Genomic DNA, 19,800 nt, shown 5'->3' on the forward strand with positions numbered 1-19,800 from the left:
TTTTAATATCTAAGAAATCAGTTATTGATATTAAGAAATCTTCTCTATTTGAATGTGGATGTCTTTTTCACGAATTCCTTTCTTCATTCACTCTTTTATAATCGCTATTTTTTCAATCATTTCTAAATATACTTTTTCTCTCAACCCCAATACTTACATTTTTTATACTCCTTTTTCTTTCTCTGTCACTCTCAATAATATCTGTTGCTATGTTACTATTTCCTAAATTCATTCTTTCTCAGTTACTTTTGTTTCCAATCTAGCTTCTCTCTCTTTCTCATGCACTCTCTTTAACGTTTTCAAAAAACGGACCTTTATACATTCAAACTTCACCTTTTTTCATGTAGATACAAAACAATATTATTATAATCATTATATCCATCATCATTTATCCACATATCGTCATAATATGTAAAATTTATTTGTTTATCAAAGTTGCAATATTTATTATAAACTAGAATGTTATTATTTGTTGTAATGGGTGTAAAAAAGTAATATATTATGCGAACTCTCTCTTTTCAATTTTAATGTTTCTTACTCTCTCACTCTCATTGATACCCCAATTATTCACCCTCTGATCGTAAGTTGTTCTCTCACTCTCACACTTTGGCTTATGTACTCTCTCCCCTATTCCGTCCTTCTCAATCACTACTCTTGTCATTCTTCTTTCATGACTCTCCTACTCTACCTTCTCTCTCACACTCACTCACCCTCATTCTCTCTCACTCACTCCTATCGTAACTCGTATCTCGTGTCTCGTAACCGCGAACCGTGCAGTATTGTTCTGTACTTCCCCCACCACAAACTCCATACCATAGCAGTAGTAGGATAAACTTACAGCCATGATCGGCACAGCATAACGCGCTAAGCGACCGTCAAAAGTTTTACAATAGTCTGTGAGCTCGGAAGCTCGTTACAGGAAGGGCAGGCTACCACATATACGTACTTTTCATATAAACATTCTGTTTTATATAGTCAACCTCGAATGTCACAGTTTCCGTTGAAATTCAATTGATTTGACTGTGAAATATATCGATAAAGTAAACCGCGTATTTCATCAAATTTTGTATTTTTTTGTTGAAATATAATATCTATGTTGAACGTATTTAGTTAACGAAAATCACGTTGATATCAACACTGATAATATCAATGTAGGAACAATCAATTCACGTTTTCCTATGCGACTTGCGGTAACTGATCATTTCCGTTAAACCCAATAATTTGAGGAAAATTTTGTTTCCGTTGTGGTTTGAGCCGGTGAATTAGATCGTCATTGTGATTCGAGTTGTGTCATCAAAATGAGAATGTCACGGACTAGTAACAGTGTCACGATAGTTTGCATAGTGAGTCAGTTGTTTTTTTGTGTTCTGGTGATGTTGTGTTTGTGAAAAAAGTGCTCTAATTTTCATTTAGTGAGAATTTGCGTACGATGCTGCTATGGATTACAGACAGTTTCCCTGTGTTCATTTGAATTCTTAAACAATATTGATTAATTATTTTTGTCAATCAGTTCATGAAACAATTTACAATCACCTTATAAGTGAAGCTACTGGGGTGTATAAGTGACTTATGTCTATTGGTGACATAACACATGACAGACATTGGATACGAGACACCGTAATCATTAGAAATTACTAATATAGATGAATTCATTCAATACTTGCAACTTACTAATTTTAAGTGGGTGATTCATTACAAAATTAATAACGTTAACAAAGTTATAGTTTGGTCAAAACTAAATTCAAGAACATCATTTTTTTAATCCGTGAATTAATTATCTTCAAGGAATTATTTAAAGATAATACAAAATCAATAGATTATGATCTATAGAAATAATCATCAATAGGAGAGAACATTACAGACCATCCAATTTGAAATCGTAGTAAATTTATAGATAAACTCAATCAAAACTTCTGTACTCCAATCACTGTGTTATCATTGCTTAAAATAGTACGAATTGATAACAGTGAAAGGACTCAACAAATAAAGCTGTTTAACTGAGGAACTAGGACTCTTTTAATGATCAAATGAATACTTGCCGAATACTTGAATTCCAGCTATTCAAATCTATGATCAGTTCGAGAGCAAGTTTCCTTCCAATAGACTCTCTGTGAAACATCAAGTGCGATAATTTATTGCCATTTTTCAGGAGTAATTTGCACAAACTAACTTCAAACTCTTTCAAATTCGAGTGCAAGTCAATTGTGAGAATAGGGAAGACAGAACTTTCAAGTCTTTTATGAAGTTCTTGTACAATTTTCACAAGTTCATTGTGTAAATCAAGTGGGCTAAAACTCTAGACTCCTTTATTAAATTCTAAGTGCAATCCTAAAGCACAATTCCATTGCACAAAAATCTCAAGTTAATTGTGAAAATTAGGGAAGAAAGAATTTTCAACTCTCTTATCAAGTTCTTGTGCAATTTTCATAAGTTCTTTGTACAAAGTCAAGTGGGCTACAACTTTCAACTTCTTTATTTTTGTGCAAGTAACTCCGTGCAATTTGAAACAAGTCCATAGCACGAAAATTAAGAAAAAGAAATTAAGACAAACATTGAATTTCCTCACAACGTCCTAGTAAAATTTCGATCTCTACCAAGTTTAAGTAGTATACAGTTTTATTAGAGACAAGAAAAAGGAATTAAGATAAACATTGAACTTCCTCACAACGTCCTAGTGAAATTTCGATCTCTACCAAGTTTAAGGACAATATTTTAATTGCAAAATGGAACTGACACCCTCGTGGACCTCGTCCTACGTACTGGGCAACGACACGTCGGGTGACGGGGGTGATGAGGGCTGGGGGCAGCGCTACTTCTACACGTACTTCACGGAGCGCGGCAACCGACCAATCACAGCTCGAGTTGAGTGCGGCATCCTCCTCATCATCTTCATGCTATCGGTTGTCGCCAACCTCAGCATAGCGGGTGCTGTCCTCAGGTACAATCCCCCATTTTCCCACATTTTTTCTCAGCTAATCAGCTAATGAAAGTTTTCACACTCACCGACTTTGTGACGCCTCGACACCTAGAATGTCCTCCCATTGACTAATTTCAATCAATGACTCCGAACAGACAATCTGAGGACATTCTGGGTGTAGTAGTCCAATCACTATATACATTGGTGCTTGCAATTTATATTGTAGTTCTGATTTTTTAATATACTATTTGGATACATGAAGTCCAGAACCAATTTTTTCATGCAAAATTTCCTTGTGTTAGAATTTTTCAATCTAAAAAGCAGGCGAGAGCAAATTTTTCTGTCCGATTGGTAGAATTGGGTTTGGCAGAAATAGCTGAATACTGTAAAATAAACCAAAAATACGAGGTTTTTGGGCCACCCTGTTGCTTTATAGTTAATTTGATAAACAAATCGACAACAGGGTGGCCCGAAAACCTCGTATTTTTTGTTCATTTTACAGTATTCAGCTATTTCTGACAAATCCAGTAATCGGACAGAAAAATTTGCTCTCGCCTTCTTTTTAGATTGAAAAATTCTGAATAAAATGATATCATTCGGAAGTCTCTATCTCCAATGAGTACTGAGTTAAGTAAAAAATCAGAACCACAATATAATTTGCAAGCACCAATGTATAATAATTATAGTGACTGGACTATAGTGTCAACCGTGTCGTGTTTTGCAAAATCATTGTGTGTGAGAACGGCCAATGGTGTCTTCACTCTACCTTGTATTTTTATCATGGATTGCTTTATAGTTAATTTGATAAACAAATCGACAACAATTCTATCAGTAGATTTCTTCTTCTTTTTCCTGGTCTTCTACTTCTTCCTCTTTTTCTCCTTCTTCCTCTTTTTCTCCTTCTTTCTCTGCTCCTTCCTGATCATCTTTTTCTTTTTTCTTCTTTTGGTTCTTGTTTCTCAGTCTTGTTTTTCTTCTTCTTTTTTCTCTTCGTCTTCGTCTTCTTCTTCTTCATCATCTTCATTTTCATCTTCTTCTTTTTCTTCTTCGCCTTCTTTTTTTTCTTATTTTTTCAGTATTTTTCAATTTGTTTATCATTTCTTGCTTATTATCATCATCATCATCATTTACCTCTGTACCCTACTACCCTCTTCTCAAACATTAATTTCTCTCCTTCTTCCACTTCTTGTCATTTTTCTCCATCTCCTTCATTGTCTATTCTCCTCCTCTGTTATTGGGTGGCTCGTTGGAGTAAGTAATAATGCGCTGGTCTAATAATCGAGTGAACCCGAGTTCGATTCTCACCCGTGGCAAAAAATTTTGACCACAGCACAATCACATACGGCCAACCCGTCTTTCGGAGGAGACAATAATTCGTCGGTCCCGACTACCTAAAAAGTAGTCGTCATCTCTCATCATCATCCCTCTCACTCATTACCCACACACAAGCCTTAGAGCTATGTGGGCATCACCCTCAGTATAATTATTGAGACATAGAACAAAAATATTATGGATTTTATTGAAAATTTACAAGCAATGCCAAATTCAATGAAAAATTTATTATTGGAAGCATTCAATAAAACAAATAATGATTTTTAATGTGTTTATGTGATCGTATTGTATGTTATAATTTATGGTTTGTGGCTTTGTCAGTGAATAAATTAATATTTTGAATATTCAGGTACAAGGAGATGCGCACGGTGACCAACTGCTTTCTGCTGAACTTGGCGGTGGCAGACCTGTTGTTCGCGGCTGGGACTCCACTAGTGGCCCTTGCGAGGCTGACACCCGTCTGGCAGTTCGGATCGGTCACCTGTCGGCTGCTGCCTTATTCACAGGTAATTACCAAATTGCCAATCTCCTAATTGTAGAATACTAGAAATGAAAATGGGTAATGGAAAGTGAGGAAGTGATTTGATGAGATCAAACGTCCATGCCTACCAGCGGGATTGGAACCCACGACCAGCTAGTGCTAGCAGACTGACGTGTGCAACGCCTTAGTCTAGTTACACACACATCGATTTTTGGCCGTACGATTTCTGCCGTTCCTATGAATCACAATTATTAGATTGATCATAACTTAGCAAACAGAGCAGATGATGTTTTTGCAAAGTTCCGTTCAATCTGGTAACATTTAGGACGACAAAAAATCTATGTGTGTGTAAGGTTTTAGCCGTCTCGGCTATCCTGGCTGCGAGAACAGTGTGTGGATACTAGTCTTGTCAGTATGGCACCATAAGCTATAAGTTATGGTACACACTTTACACTTGACATTATAGTATTGTAGTAACTAATGAATAAAATATTCATAATAATTATATAAATATTTAATATTGATATTATTTGTATGAATTGAATAAAATTATTGATCGATTGAATAATATAAGTGAGGTGTTATCTAAAAGAATAATATGTTCAATTAATAATTGTTGTGACCTATTATCTGGATGCCAATTTCTAAATATAAATTTGCAATTATTTTTTATCACTTGTTCAATGACTAAGCTCCATTAAATGGAAAACAATTATCTTCCGGATGGGAAGTAGCTGAATCATGCTGTTAAATATTTTGAGCAAATTAATACATCCTATGATAGCTATCCCACACACATCGCATTGGCAAGTATCGTTCAACTTGAATTCTAAATAATCAAATTATTAAATAGATAACGAATTTATAATGATAAATTAAAAAAAAAAACAATATTCACTAAATTGTAATTTTTAAATTAATCAAAAAACAGGATTAATTTATTCACTTTTGGAAACCAAATTGACGATAAAAAATAGTAGTATATTTATCTTTGCTGCAATGTTGAAATGATGAATTCTATTAACTGAGGAAGATTGCCTTCCTAGACATTCAACTTATGCTGATATCGCTTCTTTTTTTCATTTGAAATCGGACCTCATTTTTCATCATTTCCTTCCTCTTTGTAATTGATGCTTGAAAAGTTTTCTATTCTCTGAAGTTTTCTATCTTTCATTCTAATCTTTATTCCTTCGATTTTAACGGAATAGATAGGGTATTTGTGAGAAAATATAAAAGAGATAATTAATACAATTTGCATTATCATGAAAACAATGAATTAGGTAAAGGTGAAGAAACACAAAAAAAATTCTGTTCCATTATAATTATTTTGAATAAATAAGTTTGAGTGAAGATCATTTTTGTTGATTGTTAAGAGCATTCTAGAGCAAGGTTGAAAGATTAAATCAAATCAATTTATTTTCTAGAATTTTATCTATAAAATGAATTGGTTGAATTAAGAAAAAAGGTATATAAGGAAACCCCCATAAGATTGCAGGTCTGTGTTTAGGAGGGATATGGTATTGAATTATTTTAATCTAATTTAAAATTTTAATCATACATTTTTTAATCAATATGCATTTCAAAAATAGCATTCACTGTGAGTGGACAGCAGTAGGTCTAAATTATAAAAAAGGTCTGTGCACGTTGACTCCCCACTAGGCTACCACTTTAGGAAATGGAATGTTGTGCCCTTTGAACCTTTATTGTGTCTAGACTCGCCACAGCTGCCTGGGCCCATCCCTTGTTATTACTAATTTATTATACTCAGTACTTGATGTAGAAAGCAGTTAGGGTTACTGTCGTACTTATCCGATCCAGGTGTGTCTTTATACGAGTTGGTATTCAAAGCCGATTTCCGAGCAATTACTCTAATCGTATAACACTAAAGTTGGATTCACTTTATACTGTCAGTATAGGTTAAATGGGAAGCTTCAATGTTATTTATATAAAATGCTGACTGTTTGAAATCAATCTCAATTTAGAGATTCGTTTCTTGTTTTACATTTATTTTAAACATGTATTATTGAACTTTTTATAATTCATTAATAAATCTTGTAGAATATCAAAGTTACGCATAGTATAAACTGTTTACTAATCAACTAATAAGCGATTGGAATGTTCATTGTATAAAAAGTTTCAAAAACGAGTCAACGAGTCAATTTTGTAATATTATGGTTTTATTAATTGAGTCTTCAACTTGAGAATTGAGTCACTAATAGATTAACTAATAACAGAACATTTTTCTTTATTTCGTAATATTGATTTGTTCATTTCATTCGTCATCTAGTGGAAACATTATAATTTCTAAATAAATTGGGTTCAACTCTGAGTTTATTGAGAATGAGGATATTAATGAATGAGGCCTTGAATGATTTTTAGTTTATGGTAGTCTATTGCTCTCTAGTCAGTTCAAAGTCAAGTTCTCTCTCTGCTTTGAATAGTTTTGAAGTCAGAATAAATGAAATATTTTCAATGAGCTTCATTCTAGTTTTTTCTAAAATATTGGGGAAATACGAGTTTATTCTAGTTCCACATTTTTTGGTGTAATCAAAATTCAACATGTCGCAATTCATACCGGTTAAAACTTCTTAATTCTTCAAAACAAAATAATGAATTTTCAATTTCCACTACAGTAATTGTTCGATTTAAGATCAATTTCAAATTAGAAATAAGAAATAAAAACAAAAGAGAATTGTTGAGGTCATTTATATTATCTGGTAACATCTTAAAATGTATGTATTCATGGCTAAGTATTCTTATTTATAAAATAGTACCCTCTTCGAAAAGTTTTTAATATATAACATCAGATTAAAAACACAATCTGATAACAATCTACACAGTAGTAGTAATTGCAGTACTCTATACACAATTTTAAATAAGAAATTGCTAATAAATTATTCAGCATTGCAAATAATATTGGTTTAATTTAAATCTAATTCATTTTATGTTTGTATTTGTAATAGGCCACAGCAAGGTCGATTTGATGAGTCAACTTTCGCTTTGAAATTAAACAAAAGCTAGAGAACAAAGGCTGGCAAAAACTGCTGTTCTAAACAATTGCAATTATAATTATTACTCAATGTACCACTCTGTACATCGCTAAAATATTCAGCTCTATGAAGATTTGAGAGACTCAAAACAAACTTTAAAATCAAACACGACCAGTAGATATGATCTAACACCACAGAGAAGTATTATATCAATATTTTGATATAATTTCCAATATTTTCACTCATATTGTCTGTTAACATCCAACAGAGAATAAGGGGAAATCAATTTGGACATTCTGATGTTCTCTATTCCTATAGAATGTAACGCTTGAGTTCATTATTATTTATTTTATATTACATAACCTATAAAATACTTCACTTGAATAGGTTACTTTTATAAATTAATAAAACGACATTGAAACTTGAAAAAGGTACTTCGAGTTTCAATATTGTTTTATTAATACACAAACTATATATTCTAATACCTTCAAAGTTCAAAAGTATTTGTCAATACTGTATTTACCAAAAGCTTCACGATTTTCTTTACATAAACTTTGGGTACCTATATGTTTCAAAAATATTCTTCTTTTGTATAATATTTTATAGTCTATAGTAATGAAGTTAGTAGTTTATGTAAGGAAGTTATGGGTATTTTAGTAAATAACTGAAATATTCAATAGTAATAATATAGAGCAAACATACTTAGAATACACACAACTAATTAAGGTACGGTACCTTACTACATAAAGAGTGACAAGTTTAGGTTTTTTCACCACTATCAAACTCCAGTAAACCAATCTTTATTCTCTAGGTTTTAGGGAATCTATGTCACTAGTCTTTGGAATCTCTTTCTCCTGTAAACATTTTTATAATAGTTGAATGGACTATGTATAACCATAGTACTTTTGTCTTCACTTTGTTAGATCATCATTTCTCATGACTAGAACTAGTAGATAAATTTAGATTATTAGTATTTCAATAATAATTCTAGATTGATTATTATTGAAAGATCAAAATGAATTTATTTTCACATAACTGACGATAGAGGCCTATTGTCTACAATATCAGTGAGATATTCAACCCATTATTCTCATGCTGACTTGAAGTAAAATGCTAAATACGACGTCATAAATTCGTTGTAATTTCCTCATAATTCAATTATAACCTGAGAATATCATGAATAATCTGCGAATTAATCAATTTAGCACATGCAATTTTGCCGTGAACTTCAACAATGGAAATGAAAACTTGTAACTCGTCACCTTGCAAATAATGAAATATCAGGCGGATATTATACCAAGTATCTTGTAAGAGTCTGAGCAGTTTTTATGTGGGAAATGAATATTCTAGTTTTACAGAATGAAGAGTTTTATTTATGATATTTCATTCAGATATAGCTTGTGTATAAGCTATACAGAAGAAGCAATCTTGTAGAATCTTGTAGAAGAAGCAATAAACGTGAGATAATAGACGATATAATCAGATTATTATTGATGTTTGAATAATCTCCTGTCAGTCCTGCCTTATTCATTACCCAACTTAAAAAATTATTCCTTTTAAAAAACAAAACTATTTCATAATACTATTGTAATAGAAATTGAAACACTATAATCATCACTCATCAATCATTGTCCATCTCCATTTATAAATATAATTAATATTTTTACATCATCTATTCTACTGGGGAATATTTATGAAATTTAGGCTACATTATTTTCATGGAGTTCGTGTGTTATTAGGCCTATTATATTCATTTGATAAATAATTTTACTCTCATTATTATGTTAATAGCATTAAAACGAAACCAATTTATAGATGACAACAAGGAATTGGACGCTTTTCGACCCTTGAACTCATATTACTGATGGTTTCAAGTTGAAAGTATCCATTTTTGGTTAGAAACTAACTGTTATTTCTAATTTTAATAAATTTATTTCTCTTACAAGACCTTAGACTCAATTAAATAGTGAAATATTTTCAAGATAGTCTAGGCTACAAATACATGAAACTTCCCATTTGAAAAATGTGTGATTTCTAGAGACCGTATCATTGGAAAAAACAGTTTTTAATACATTTGTATAAAAAGTAATAAGAACTCAGCCATCATCATAATAAGTCTGTTATGCTATAATCCTTGAAACGTATTTTTCTACTATTATATCCTCCCATTTCTCAACAGTGATTGATTGTAGTTATAAATAAGCGTCATAGCAATTTGTCTTTTTCAAAACGTCCTACAATTTTGCAAGTGTTTCTCATGTCATTCTAATGCACACTTGTCCTGCTTGTCTGACAATGAATCTCCATTCATTACATTGAATCAAAATAGCTTGGTTATCCATTCGGTGATCATCTATATAACTTTATCAAACCATCACAGTTGGTTTACACTGTCAATCTACTGTCTCATCCAAATTTGGTGTCAGAAGTAATAACATAAGTCAGAAGTATAACAGACGATTGAGTCTTAACAGTTAGTGAGGTCAATCCTATTCCATCTATAGCGCCAATCATATTGGCTACTGTTAAAACCAATCTAGACTCAGACTACAGAGAATGTCTGTCTCTTTATGTTTCTATCAATGAAACGAAATCATGAAATGATAAATATTTTGTTATTGATTTTATTGAAATTGTGGCTTTAGTGACCCCTTATTTAGGCTATAGAAGGTTGATAGAAATTGAACAATTGCCTTCACTACAAATTCAGGCTATCTAGTCCAGGAGTTTTAAATCGAGAATTCTTAATAACAGTCACAGATCTTTCAACTTCCTGGCTGTGGTTTATTGTCAAACCAAACGCTAGATTTGATTGTAAATTCTTTGTGCTCTGTTTAATATTGAATGATAACTCTGGAGACTACGGGTTCAACTAGGCTACTGTACTATAGAGTAATTATTAACTTAATATTTATTTGACAAAATGTGTTGAGCGATTTTTGAGTAAGCTGTAATTATTATTATCGATCAAAAATGAAAGTAAAGTTTATGATTATTATTTCAAACTATTCATATAGCCTACTATTGTATGCTTATTCCATTATAATAATCCCTTTCAAAGCCTTTTAATTTGTGTAATTCTCTCAACTATTCTTATTCAATTCTCATAAATTTCTTGTTTCATGAATGCTGTGTGTATAATCGCAGGTTTGCAATTTTTGATCCATTTACTCTCTTTTTGGCACCAGACTTCAACTCAAAAAATAAAACATCTAATCATTGATTAATATGAATTATTATACTCAGCACTCAATTATTATAATCAATATTATTGTAGCTATGTTCGATTGTAATGCAAAATTATTTTAAAATAAATAAATAAAATGAATGAATATTTTTATTGCATAAAAATCTGTACAATTACAGATATGGCAAACGTAAATTATTATAAAAACAAATAAAATAAAATACATGAAAATGATCAATGTCACAAAGTACGAAACGCAAAAGTATAATAAGTTATCAACCACAGCTATTAATTGATAAGTACACAATATTATTGAAATGTATCCACTAATTATCCATGTATTCCTTTATGGAATAGAAGCCACCATTCAATAAATATTTCTTTAATTGGGCTTTAAAAATACATTTTTATTTGTTTTAATAGATTTTATTTCATTTGGGAGCCTATTGTAAAAAATTATTCCTTGACAAATGGATTTTTCTTTGCTATTGCTAAATTGACATTAGGTAAATGATAGTTATTAGCAGTTCTTGTTCTATGACTGTGGATATTGCTATTAGTGGGTAGAAAACTATTATCAACGGTGCTAAGTAAAGTATAGTAAAGTAAATAAGTATAAAAGTATATAAGTAAAGTAACGGTGCTAAGTAAGTCTTGTATAAGAACAAAGATGGAAATGTGAGAATACTTTCAATTTTAAAATAATCTCGGTAGGACTGATATCTCGTCAGTTTACACATACATTTTATGGTTTTTTTGTAAAGTAAATATTTTTCTTACATTTCTTTCAGAAGAATTGAATCACTGAACTTAGCTTAGAACAAGTGTGATCCACATGAGATTGCCAGTTAAGACTAGAATCCAGATGAATACCTAAAAATTTACACACTTCAACCTCTGAAACGAACTCATCATGCAGCAATAAACCAATACAACATACACTATTTGAAAAGGTCATTATAACAGTTCTACTAACATTAAGATGCAGATTGATGCTGTTCAACCACTGACAAATGTTATTGACTGATACTTAAGCATTCAACTCCAGCCGCTCACAGTCATTCTCAGCATTTAGGATGCTAGTGTCATCCGCATATAAAGTAATATCAGCTCCTAATCCACTGCCCTCTAAATCATTTATGTAGATGTTAAAAAGAAGCGGACCTAGCACCGATCATTGATAGACTCCAGATTTGACTTCTCTTAAGTTAGATTTAAAATTGCCATTGCTGTTTTTTATTTCAACATATTGTACTCTGTTAAGTAGGTATGACTCAAGTAATTCCAGTGCAAGCCCTCTAACGCCAATATTTTCTAATTTATTTAGTAGAATTGTAAGTTCAACTGTATCAAATGCCTTGCTGAGGTCAACTGCTGAATGTTGCCAAAAGTGGCTGCTGAATGTTTTTTCTTATCCAAATTATCAATAATTCTATTCACAAAGGTAACAACTGCTGTTTCTGTAGATTTTCCTTTTATGAACCCATGCTGGTCAACACTAAGAAGTTTGTACTTATTAAAGAAAGACACTATTCTATTTTCTAATACTTTTTCAAATATTTTTGAGAATGTGGATATAATTGACACTGGTCTATAGTTCTCTATGTTATCCCTCTCCTTACTTTTAAACAGTGGAATAACGTTTACAATCTTCAAGTTTCTTGGGAATACACCCATCTCGAAAGATTTGTTTATGATAAATGCAAGAGGTGTGCGAATAAAAGTGTCACATTTCTTTACCAACCAGTTAGAGAATCCATCATGACCTTCTGACTTTTTGTTTTTGAGTGTTCTTATAACCTGCAGAACCTCATCTGCGGATACTGATGTCAAGTATATTTAATGAATTTAATGAATTAGTTGATGTGTTTCTACAATATTCAAACTTCTGCTTTCCTCTGCCTTTCCGTATTTTTTCAGCCACAGTCACAGATACATAATGATCATTGAAGACGTTGGCTATTTTCACTGGGTCTTCAACTTCTGAATCCTCTGTTTTGATTTTGATTAAAGATTTACTTCTTCCATTATTAGCTCTATTACCCACCTCATTATTTATAATATTCCATTTAGTCTTACTTAAGTTGTCTGAATATGATATTTGCCTAGTGATGAATTGTGTTTTGCATGTGTTAAAAATAAAAATCTCAGTACCCTTTTAAATTATTTTGTCACAACATGTTTCGGACAAAAAATTAACTTGAAAATGGCATTAATGTCCGAAACATGTTGTGGCAAAATAATTTGAAAGGTTACTGAGACTTATATATTTTTATTTATATTGAAAGTAGCCCTAAAGAAAAAAGACAACAAAATTATTGTTTGTTTATGGTTTTAATTGATTGTAATGTTAACAGATGGAATCAGGATTTTCGTTAAATAATAATTGTAATGTTTTTGCTGTGTGCAGTTTGTGTGTGGCTTCGTGCTGCTGTGGACGCTGACGCTGATCAGCATGGACCGTCACCGCTGCCTGGCCATCCCCCCCTACCGGTCCGAGCTGACGCCCCGCCGCGCCCTCCTCCTCACCGCCGCCACCTGGCTCATAGCCGCCATTTTGTTTCTGCCGGTGGCCGCCTGGTTCCGCTACTACCCGGACACACGCGTCTGCACGCTCGTGTTTCCGCCCAACGACCACGTCAACCTGTCGCTGTTCTTTGTGGTGCCAGTCACGTGTCTGTCATGTCTGCTGCCGATGTCGCTGCTCGCCTTCCACTATCAGCGCATATTCCACAAACTGGTGAAGACGCGCAGTCGGTGGATGGTCGGCGGACAGTGTGCAGAGCCCAGGGAACAGAGGAAGATATCGATACAGCAGATTGTGAATGGGGGCGCCGGCGTGAGAGCCGGTTCGCTCACGCATCATGAGGAGGTAGGTTGTTGGCAGTTAATTAAAAAAATTCATTGGAAATTAGTGCTTAACTGATAAACAAAAATTAAGTGAACTTTCTTTGTGGAAATTCACAAAGATGTATTTTCTTGTGAAAATACATGTGAAACTATGTCTTGTGTAACTATTTTCGATTATTCTTGACATTGAAATTTATTAGCAAAAACTCTTTTCAAAACAGTTCAATGTATTGTACTGTTTTGAAAAGAGATCAATGTATATTGTAGGCCTACTGTTTTGAAAAGAGTTTTTTCAAATAAACTTCAATGTCGAAAATAATCGTTTTTGGGCATAGGCCTAGTATGAATTTGGAGAGACAGAAATTCAAATGAATGAATTTAAAAATCAAACAATTCTTATTCTTATTTTATTAATTTTAAAGGGTACTATAATTATATTTTATAAATAGAATGAATTTTAATAATATATTCATAGTCTTAAATAGGCCTACTTCAATCAAACCAAAATATTATTCAATTCAAAGGCTTCAAACAACTCTCAGTACGTGACTGTATAATCAATTTCATGAATTTTATAATTGTCCAATGATTCTCCATTTGGTTTAGTAAAGTTTTATAAAACGGGATTCATTCATGCTTTATAATTATTATGTATAGCGACATGTAAAGTTTAATTCTATGATATTTACTTCGGAAATCCAGCATTTCTTGTATAATATGCTGTATTGACACTCCAACAAAATCAAATAAACATGTATTTTAAATATGTATAACCAATTTCATAAATTTCATAATTGTCCAATGATCCTCCATTTGGTTTAGTAAAGTTTTATCATACGGTATTTATGCTTTATAATTATTATGTACAGATATATTATTCGTAAAGTTTAATTCTATGAGATTTACTTCGGAAATCCAACATTTCTTGTATAATAATTATGCTGTATTGAAACTTCAACAAAATCAAATGAACATGTATTGCTTCATTTCCACTAAAATATACAGCACGATATGAATGTAATAGAAAATAATATCTAGGACTACTATAATTAATTTGAAAATTAAACGCTTGAATCCAACGTTGCAAAATCAAAATTCAATAAAAAAATCAACGCTTCCCATCAAACGAATGCTGACACTTTGCATTGAATCTCATAATAGGATATTATTTATTATACTCTAGGGTTTATACAGAGTGAGTCATATGTATGGGAACCCTTCAATAAATTGGAGACATTTGTAGATGTAATACTGTAACTTTTAGGATAGTCAAATACTCTAACTTTTGACGTACAACTGAATTTCAACCCCTCATAAGGGGGTAAAGTTTTTGAACAATAACTTATCCTAAAAGTTACAGTATTATATCTACAAGTCTTCAATTTACTGAAGGGTTCCCATACATATAACTCACTCTGTATAATCATCATCAAGAGTTTTTATTAGTCAACACTCATCGTTCCCAATCTCAACTAGACCTACAGAAAGTAATTATAATATAATTCCTGTGTTTTTCCTATGTATGTTTGAAGTGAAAATCATTATAGTATGTAATTGTTCACTCTTTGGTAGGTTTGGAGTGATTATTTAAATGAATCATAACATAATGTGTGTTTTTTCTTTGTAATTTCAGTCGCGACTGAACAAGCACATTAGAGTGGCTCGTATCATCCTGCTGAACGTGTTGGTGGTGCTGATCATGTGGCTGCCCATCACCGTTGTCATGTTCCTAATCTATGTCGATGGCAGTCGACCAACGGCTGATACTAACTTCTTCCTCAGGTCAGCAAAATGTATGCCTAATACAGGCCAAATTGATCAAAGTTAAACAACAAAATATTTCCGAACAATAAATAATACATGTCTAATACTGGAGAATTGATCAAACTTTAACAATATGTCTAGAAAAATACAAATCGAATTGGTACTTACTCATTTGCAGAACTAAGAACACTTTCAAATTTAGCAGGCATGCTCAATAGTCACCTCTCATATTGACTCTTGACGCGTAGGCTAATATCAAATTTTTTTCATAAATGTTTTTGAGGTATACGTAAATATGTGTTTTTTGCATTTTTCAGAAATTCTAATCGAATTAATCTGAAGAAATGTTCAAATTTTGTGGACAAGTGTAGCTTAGGTTTAGTGTTCTGAATTATGAGTGTTCTGAATACTTTATTACGCCAAAGATTTGTCAAAAATCTCAATTTTTAAACGTTTTCCTGTATCGTTCTAGAACTATAATAATTTCTAGGTTTTTATACTAACAATTAGTACTCAGGTTTGGCTAAGGCCTAAAAATGCTATGTAGAAAGGATTTCATAGTATGTCAGTAATTGGCAATTTTTATATTTTTCTTGGCGTTTTCAATGCGTTTCTCTATATTTTCCAAGTGGTTAGGACTTGATTATTTTATGATCACAGCTTTTTTTGCAGAGAAGACTATTCTGCCTTGCCGCAAGTGAGCAAACACTTATAGATCATATTGGCTTAGTTCGTCAATACTAGAATTGTTACTTTCACTTTCACACCCCAATAAGATGTTTTATACTATGAAGAACCAGAAACAAAGGATTAGGATATGAATGTTTTCTACATCACTCCTATCTCATAATAAGAAAAAACTAGACAGAGATTTCTCATAATATCCTAATCAAGAATGTTTCTTTGTGGGAAAGAATATTAGCTTTTATTTCACCTTATCAAAGCTGGCCGATATTCGTAAACTTTATTTGGCAGCAAGGCAAGCACGCACGAATAAAAAATAATCAGGCAAGCGAAGCGAGCCTGCTAGGATTATGGCTGGACGATCCAGCCGCTAATCCAAGGGGTGAAGGTCCCTGTGTAAAATAATAAGGCGAACGTAGCGAGCCTTCCTGCTAGTATTATCATTCTTATAAAAAAATATTTCAGTATACTTTTTGTATTCTTATAATGTCTCGTACAATACTTATTTTATAATGTCGGAGTTTGCCTTTCTGTTGTTATAATTATTGGCAAATAAATTGAATTTGAATATTGTTAATTCCAGGTCGCACCACTTCCTGTGGGCGTTGTTGATTGCACTGCTGAACACAGTCGTCAACCCGCTGCTGTACGGCTTCCTGTCTGAAAACTTCCGTGCGTACCTGGCGCGCATGTGGCTCGGTGCGAAACACGGGCCGCGTGATGATTGTGCGTCACGCGCCGCGTCTATCGGCAACAAAACGCAACTGAGTATGGGCGACCTGTTGAGCACCAGGCAGAGCATGCATTCGTTGAATCTGGTGTGCGGCAGGGTTGCGTGAAACCAATGTACATAGAATACACTGTATTTAGATATGTAATACAATGTATTCTACATACCTTGCGTGAAACCGTAGAAGATGGAAAGTATTACTTACTTGACTTGATTAATCAGTTGACTGATAGATTGAATCTGTTAAGAAGCTGCCGGAGTCAGCTCTGGCAGTCCATCCCATTAGCCAGGGAAGGGCTAGAAACAGTACAGTTTGAGAAGCGAGAGCGCTAAGAGAGAGAGAGAGAGTGAGTAAGTTAATAGGAGTGCAAATACAAAGGCATCAAACATCCCCACAAGTTTGCAGATGCCCGTAACCAATTGACTGTTGAAAAGTCATTCTAGTCTAGAACTAGCAACAAGCAGAGAGAACTTAATACTTCTATTCTTTTAGATATTCATTTGTCTCTGCAAAAAGCAACCAACAAGTCTAGAGCTGAAGCTGAAATCACAGGCAAGCACATCGAAAACAAGATGACTACCAAAAGTTTCATTGTTTTGTTATATCGCTTGTATTTTGATAAGCATTCAAGATATATTACTGTACCGGTTTTTGCTCAAGCATATTTGAAAATAATTGTTCATAAGCGCAGTTTACCCCTAAAACGCAAATTTTATTCAGTTATTACGTTGTAAAAGATAGAACAAATTTTTCAAACATCTTATTTTTTCATGAAAAATATTATTTTTAAGATTTTCATCATGGATATATTCAATAGCGTTGATAATCATTTAAAGTTATAAAAATTTATAACGTCATTGTTCCTTGCTCCGTGGTGAAATAGTTGACACCAACGTTTTAAGTAATTGATCTCGGTAAAGAGTTGACTATCAAAAATAGTATCTAGGAACTAGACCTAAATACTATAGTGAGGTCCACGTTAAAATGCTAGTGAAGAACAGCGTTGACGATACTCTGCCTTGCCACTGCATTCTATAGAAGGTAGCTGATACCTGTATAATATCTGATGTAATATTTACTGTTCATTCCAGTTAAAAATGATGAATTATATTTTATTCGTCAAGAGAATATATTTTTCAATGATTTAATAATACGGTAAATATTCATAAATTAGATTAAAACATTTTGCTAATTAATTATATTATTCTACATTGTTAAAAACGATCTGGCAATATTGCAAAGCTAGAAAAGTATAGCACTATCTGCTTTGTCAAATGATAGACTAGGATAGGAAGATCAATGTTAATAAAATACTGTCATTATAACGTTGACCTCACTATAGGTTATAAGCTAACATTCTACCTAACGTTCGGTTATGAGCTATGTTTAAATACTTTTGATTAATAATTGATAGATAAATTGGTGAAGTGGTCAAAAGTTGACACGTTTCAAGTGTTTTGATCTCGGTTAACAGTTAATCAAAATTAATACCTAGGAACTATAGTGAGATTCACGTTATTAACTCATTGGAAATGATAGGGCGGCATAGTTGACTTTTCTCCCTCCACCGCCTCCTATAGTAGATAGCTGTAATTCAAGTCATCCCGGTATATCTGATCTAATTTTTAATTTTTGATTTCCTGTACTTGAAAATGTGGGTTTCTTGAAGAGCTCTTGTCCAAAAATAAGAGCAACCCCCTAGAACTGAGTTCGAATATGCGATTTATAGTTAAGAGGTACTTGATGTCGTATTTCAAGATCTCATTTGAAATTCATTTCTGGATGGTGAAAGTATAGATTTAAAGATATAAGGTTTTTCATAATATTGAAAATTTAAACGTTTGAAAGGATAGGATTTATAGTTTTTACAAGTGAGATACTAACATTGAACGTTTCTAAATGTGGAACTATAATCTTGGTACATATATACTCAAGATTTCAACATCAAGAACTTGATTAAAAAAGATCTTTAAAAATGTTTTCTTTTACACTTTATGTAATATCTAACATATTGCATAAATTATTGACACGATTTTATGTTGAGAGGGAACTTTCTAATGACATTCAACTCAAAATGATTGGCGTCTACTTTGATATAAGATGACATAAATTCTGAATAACATAAATGATCTCAATATTATCTTCCGATTCAGTTATAAATATTATTTTTTAGCTCTATTCAACCGATATTATGTTTAGTTGATAAGAGAAAGAAAACCTGTAGTTTCTAATGTATTCAAGGGTAACCCAGCAATAAGATTTTATATTTCCACTTTCAACTGAACTGATATGTTTTACATCATACTGATGACTATTTCTATTGTATTATACCAAATCAAGTGAGTTGAGGCGAATCTTCAAGATATAATTTGAACTCTCACAAAATTTACTTTCACTATACTGGAACAACGATTGTGTTCAACGACTTAGTTCAATGATTGTGTAAACTATCCTTGGAAAATAATTCACAACTGGCTTTAAGATGATATAATAAACTGACACCAAGTCACAGCGTAGATTAGAGTAGAAGAAGTTATCTGAAAATGTAAAAAATATATTATTTTTTATAATATTACAAATAGATTATTTACATAAAATTAATTTTGCACAGATTTTTATATGATTGATTCAGATAAATTGTATGGGTGGGAGTGATCTGAAAAGTAGAAATGTATATTATTTGTGATATTATTATCATTAGATATTCGTACCAAAAAGAAATTAATTTTGTACAGATTTTCATTTTTATGTGATTCTTAGAGGCTAAAAACTTTATGAAATTATTGAACTCATAGATTAAATCAGATTTATCACTAAGTGGTCGTATTATTTTGCACCTTCGATTTAGAAATAAATTTACTGTA

General features: G+C 32.4%; 1 protein-coding gene across 1 annotated transcript; it reads left to right on the forward strand.

Annotated features, from left to right (window-relative positions):
• Nucleotides 1–849: 849 nt before the first annotated feature.
• On the forward strand, nucleotides 850–19,753 carry LOC111050385 (neuropeptide Y receptor type 2). The gene is made up of 5 exons (XM_039426084.1): nucleotides 850–2,938; nucleotides 4,599–4,755; nucleotides 13,318–13,779; nucleotides 15,391–15,539; nucleotides 16,789–19,753. Exons 1-5 carry the CDS (start codon nucleotides 2,724–2,726, stop codon nucleotides 17,042–17,044), a joined length of 1,239 nt encoding a protein of 412 aa, XP_039282018.1. The 5' UTR covers nucleotides 850–2,723; the 3' UTR covers nucleotides 17,045–19,753.
• The last annotated feature ends 47 nt before the right edge of the window (nucleotides 19,754–19,800 follow it).

The sequence above is a fragment of the Nilaparvata lugens genome, chromosome 4, assembly GCF_014356525.2.
Source record: "Nilaparvata lugens isolate BPH chromosome 4, ASM1435652v1, whole genome shotgun sequence".
Lineage (NCBI taxonomy): Eukaryota > Metazoa > Arthropoda > Insecta > Hemiptera > Delphacidae > Nilaparvata > Nilaparvata lugens.

Bases quoted from the DNA above. Each gene is read 5' to 3' on its own strand.
- LOC111050385 (XM_039426084.1), top strand. From the start codon at position 2,724: ATGGAACTGACACCCTCGTGGACCTCGTCCTACGTACTGGGCAACGAC. The intron at 2,939-4,598 runs GTACAATCCCCC...TTGAATATTCAG, and splicing joins ATAGCGGGTGCTGTCCTCAG to GTACAAGGAGATGCGCACGG. The intron at 15,540-16,788 runs GTCAGCAAAATG...TGTTAATTCCAG, and splicing joins GATACTAACTTCTTCCTCAG to GTCGCACCACTTCCTGTGGG.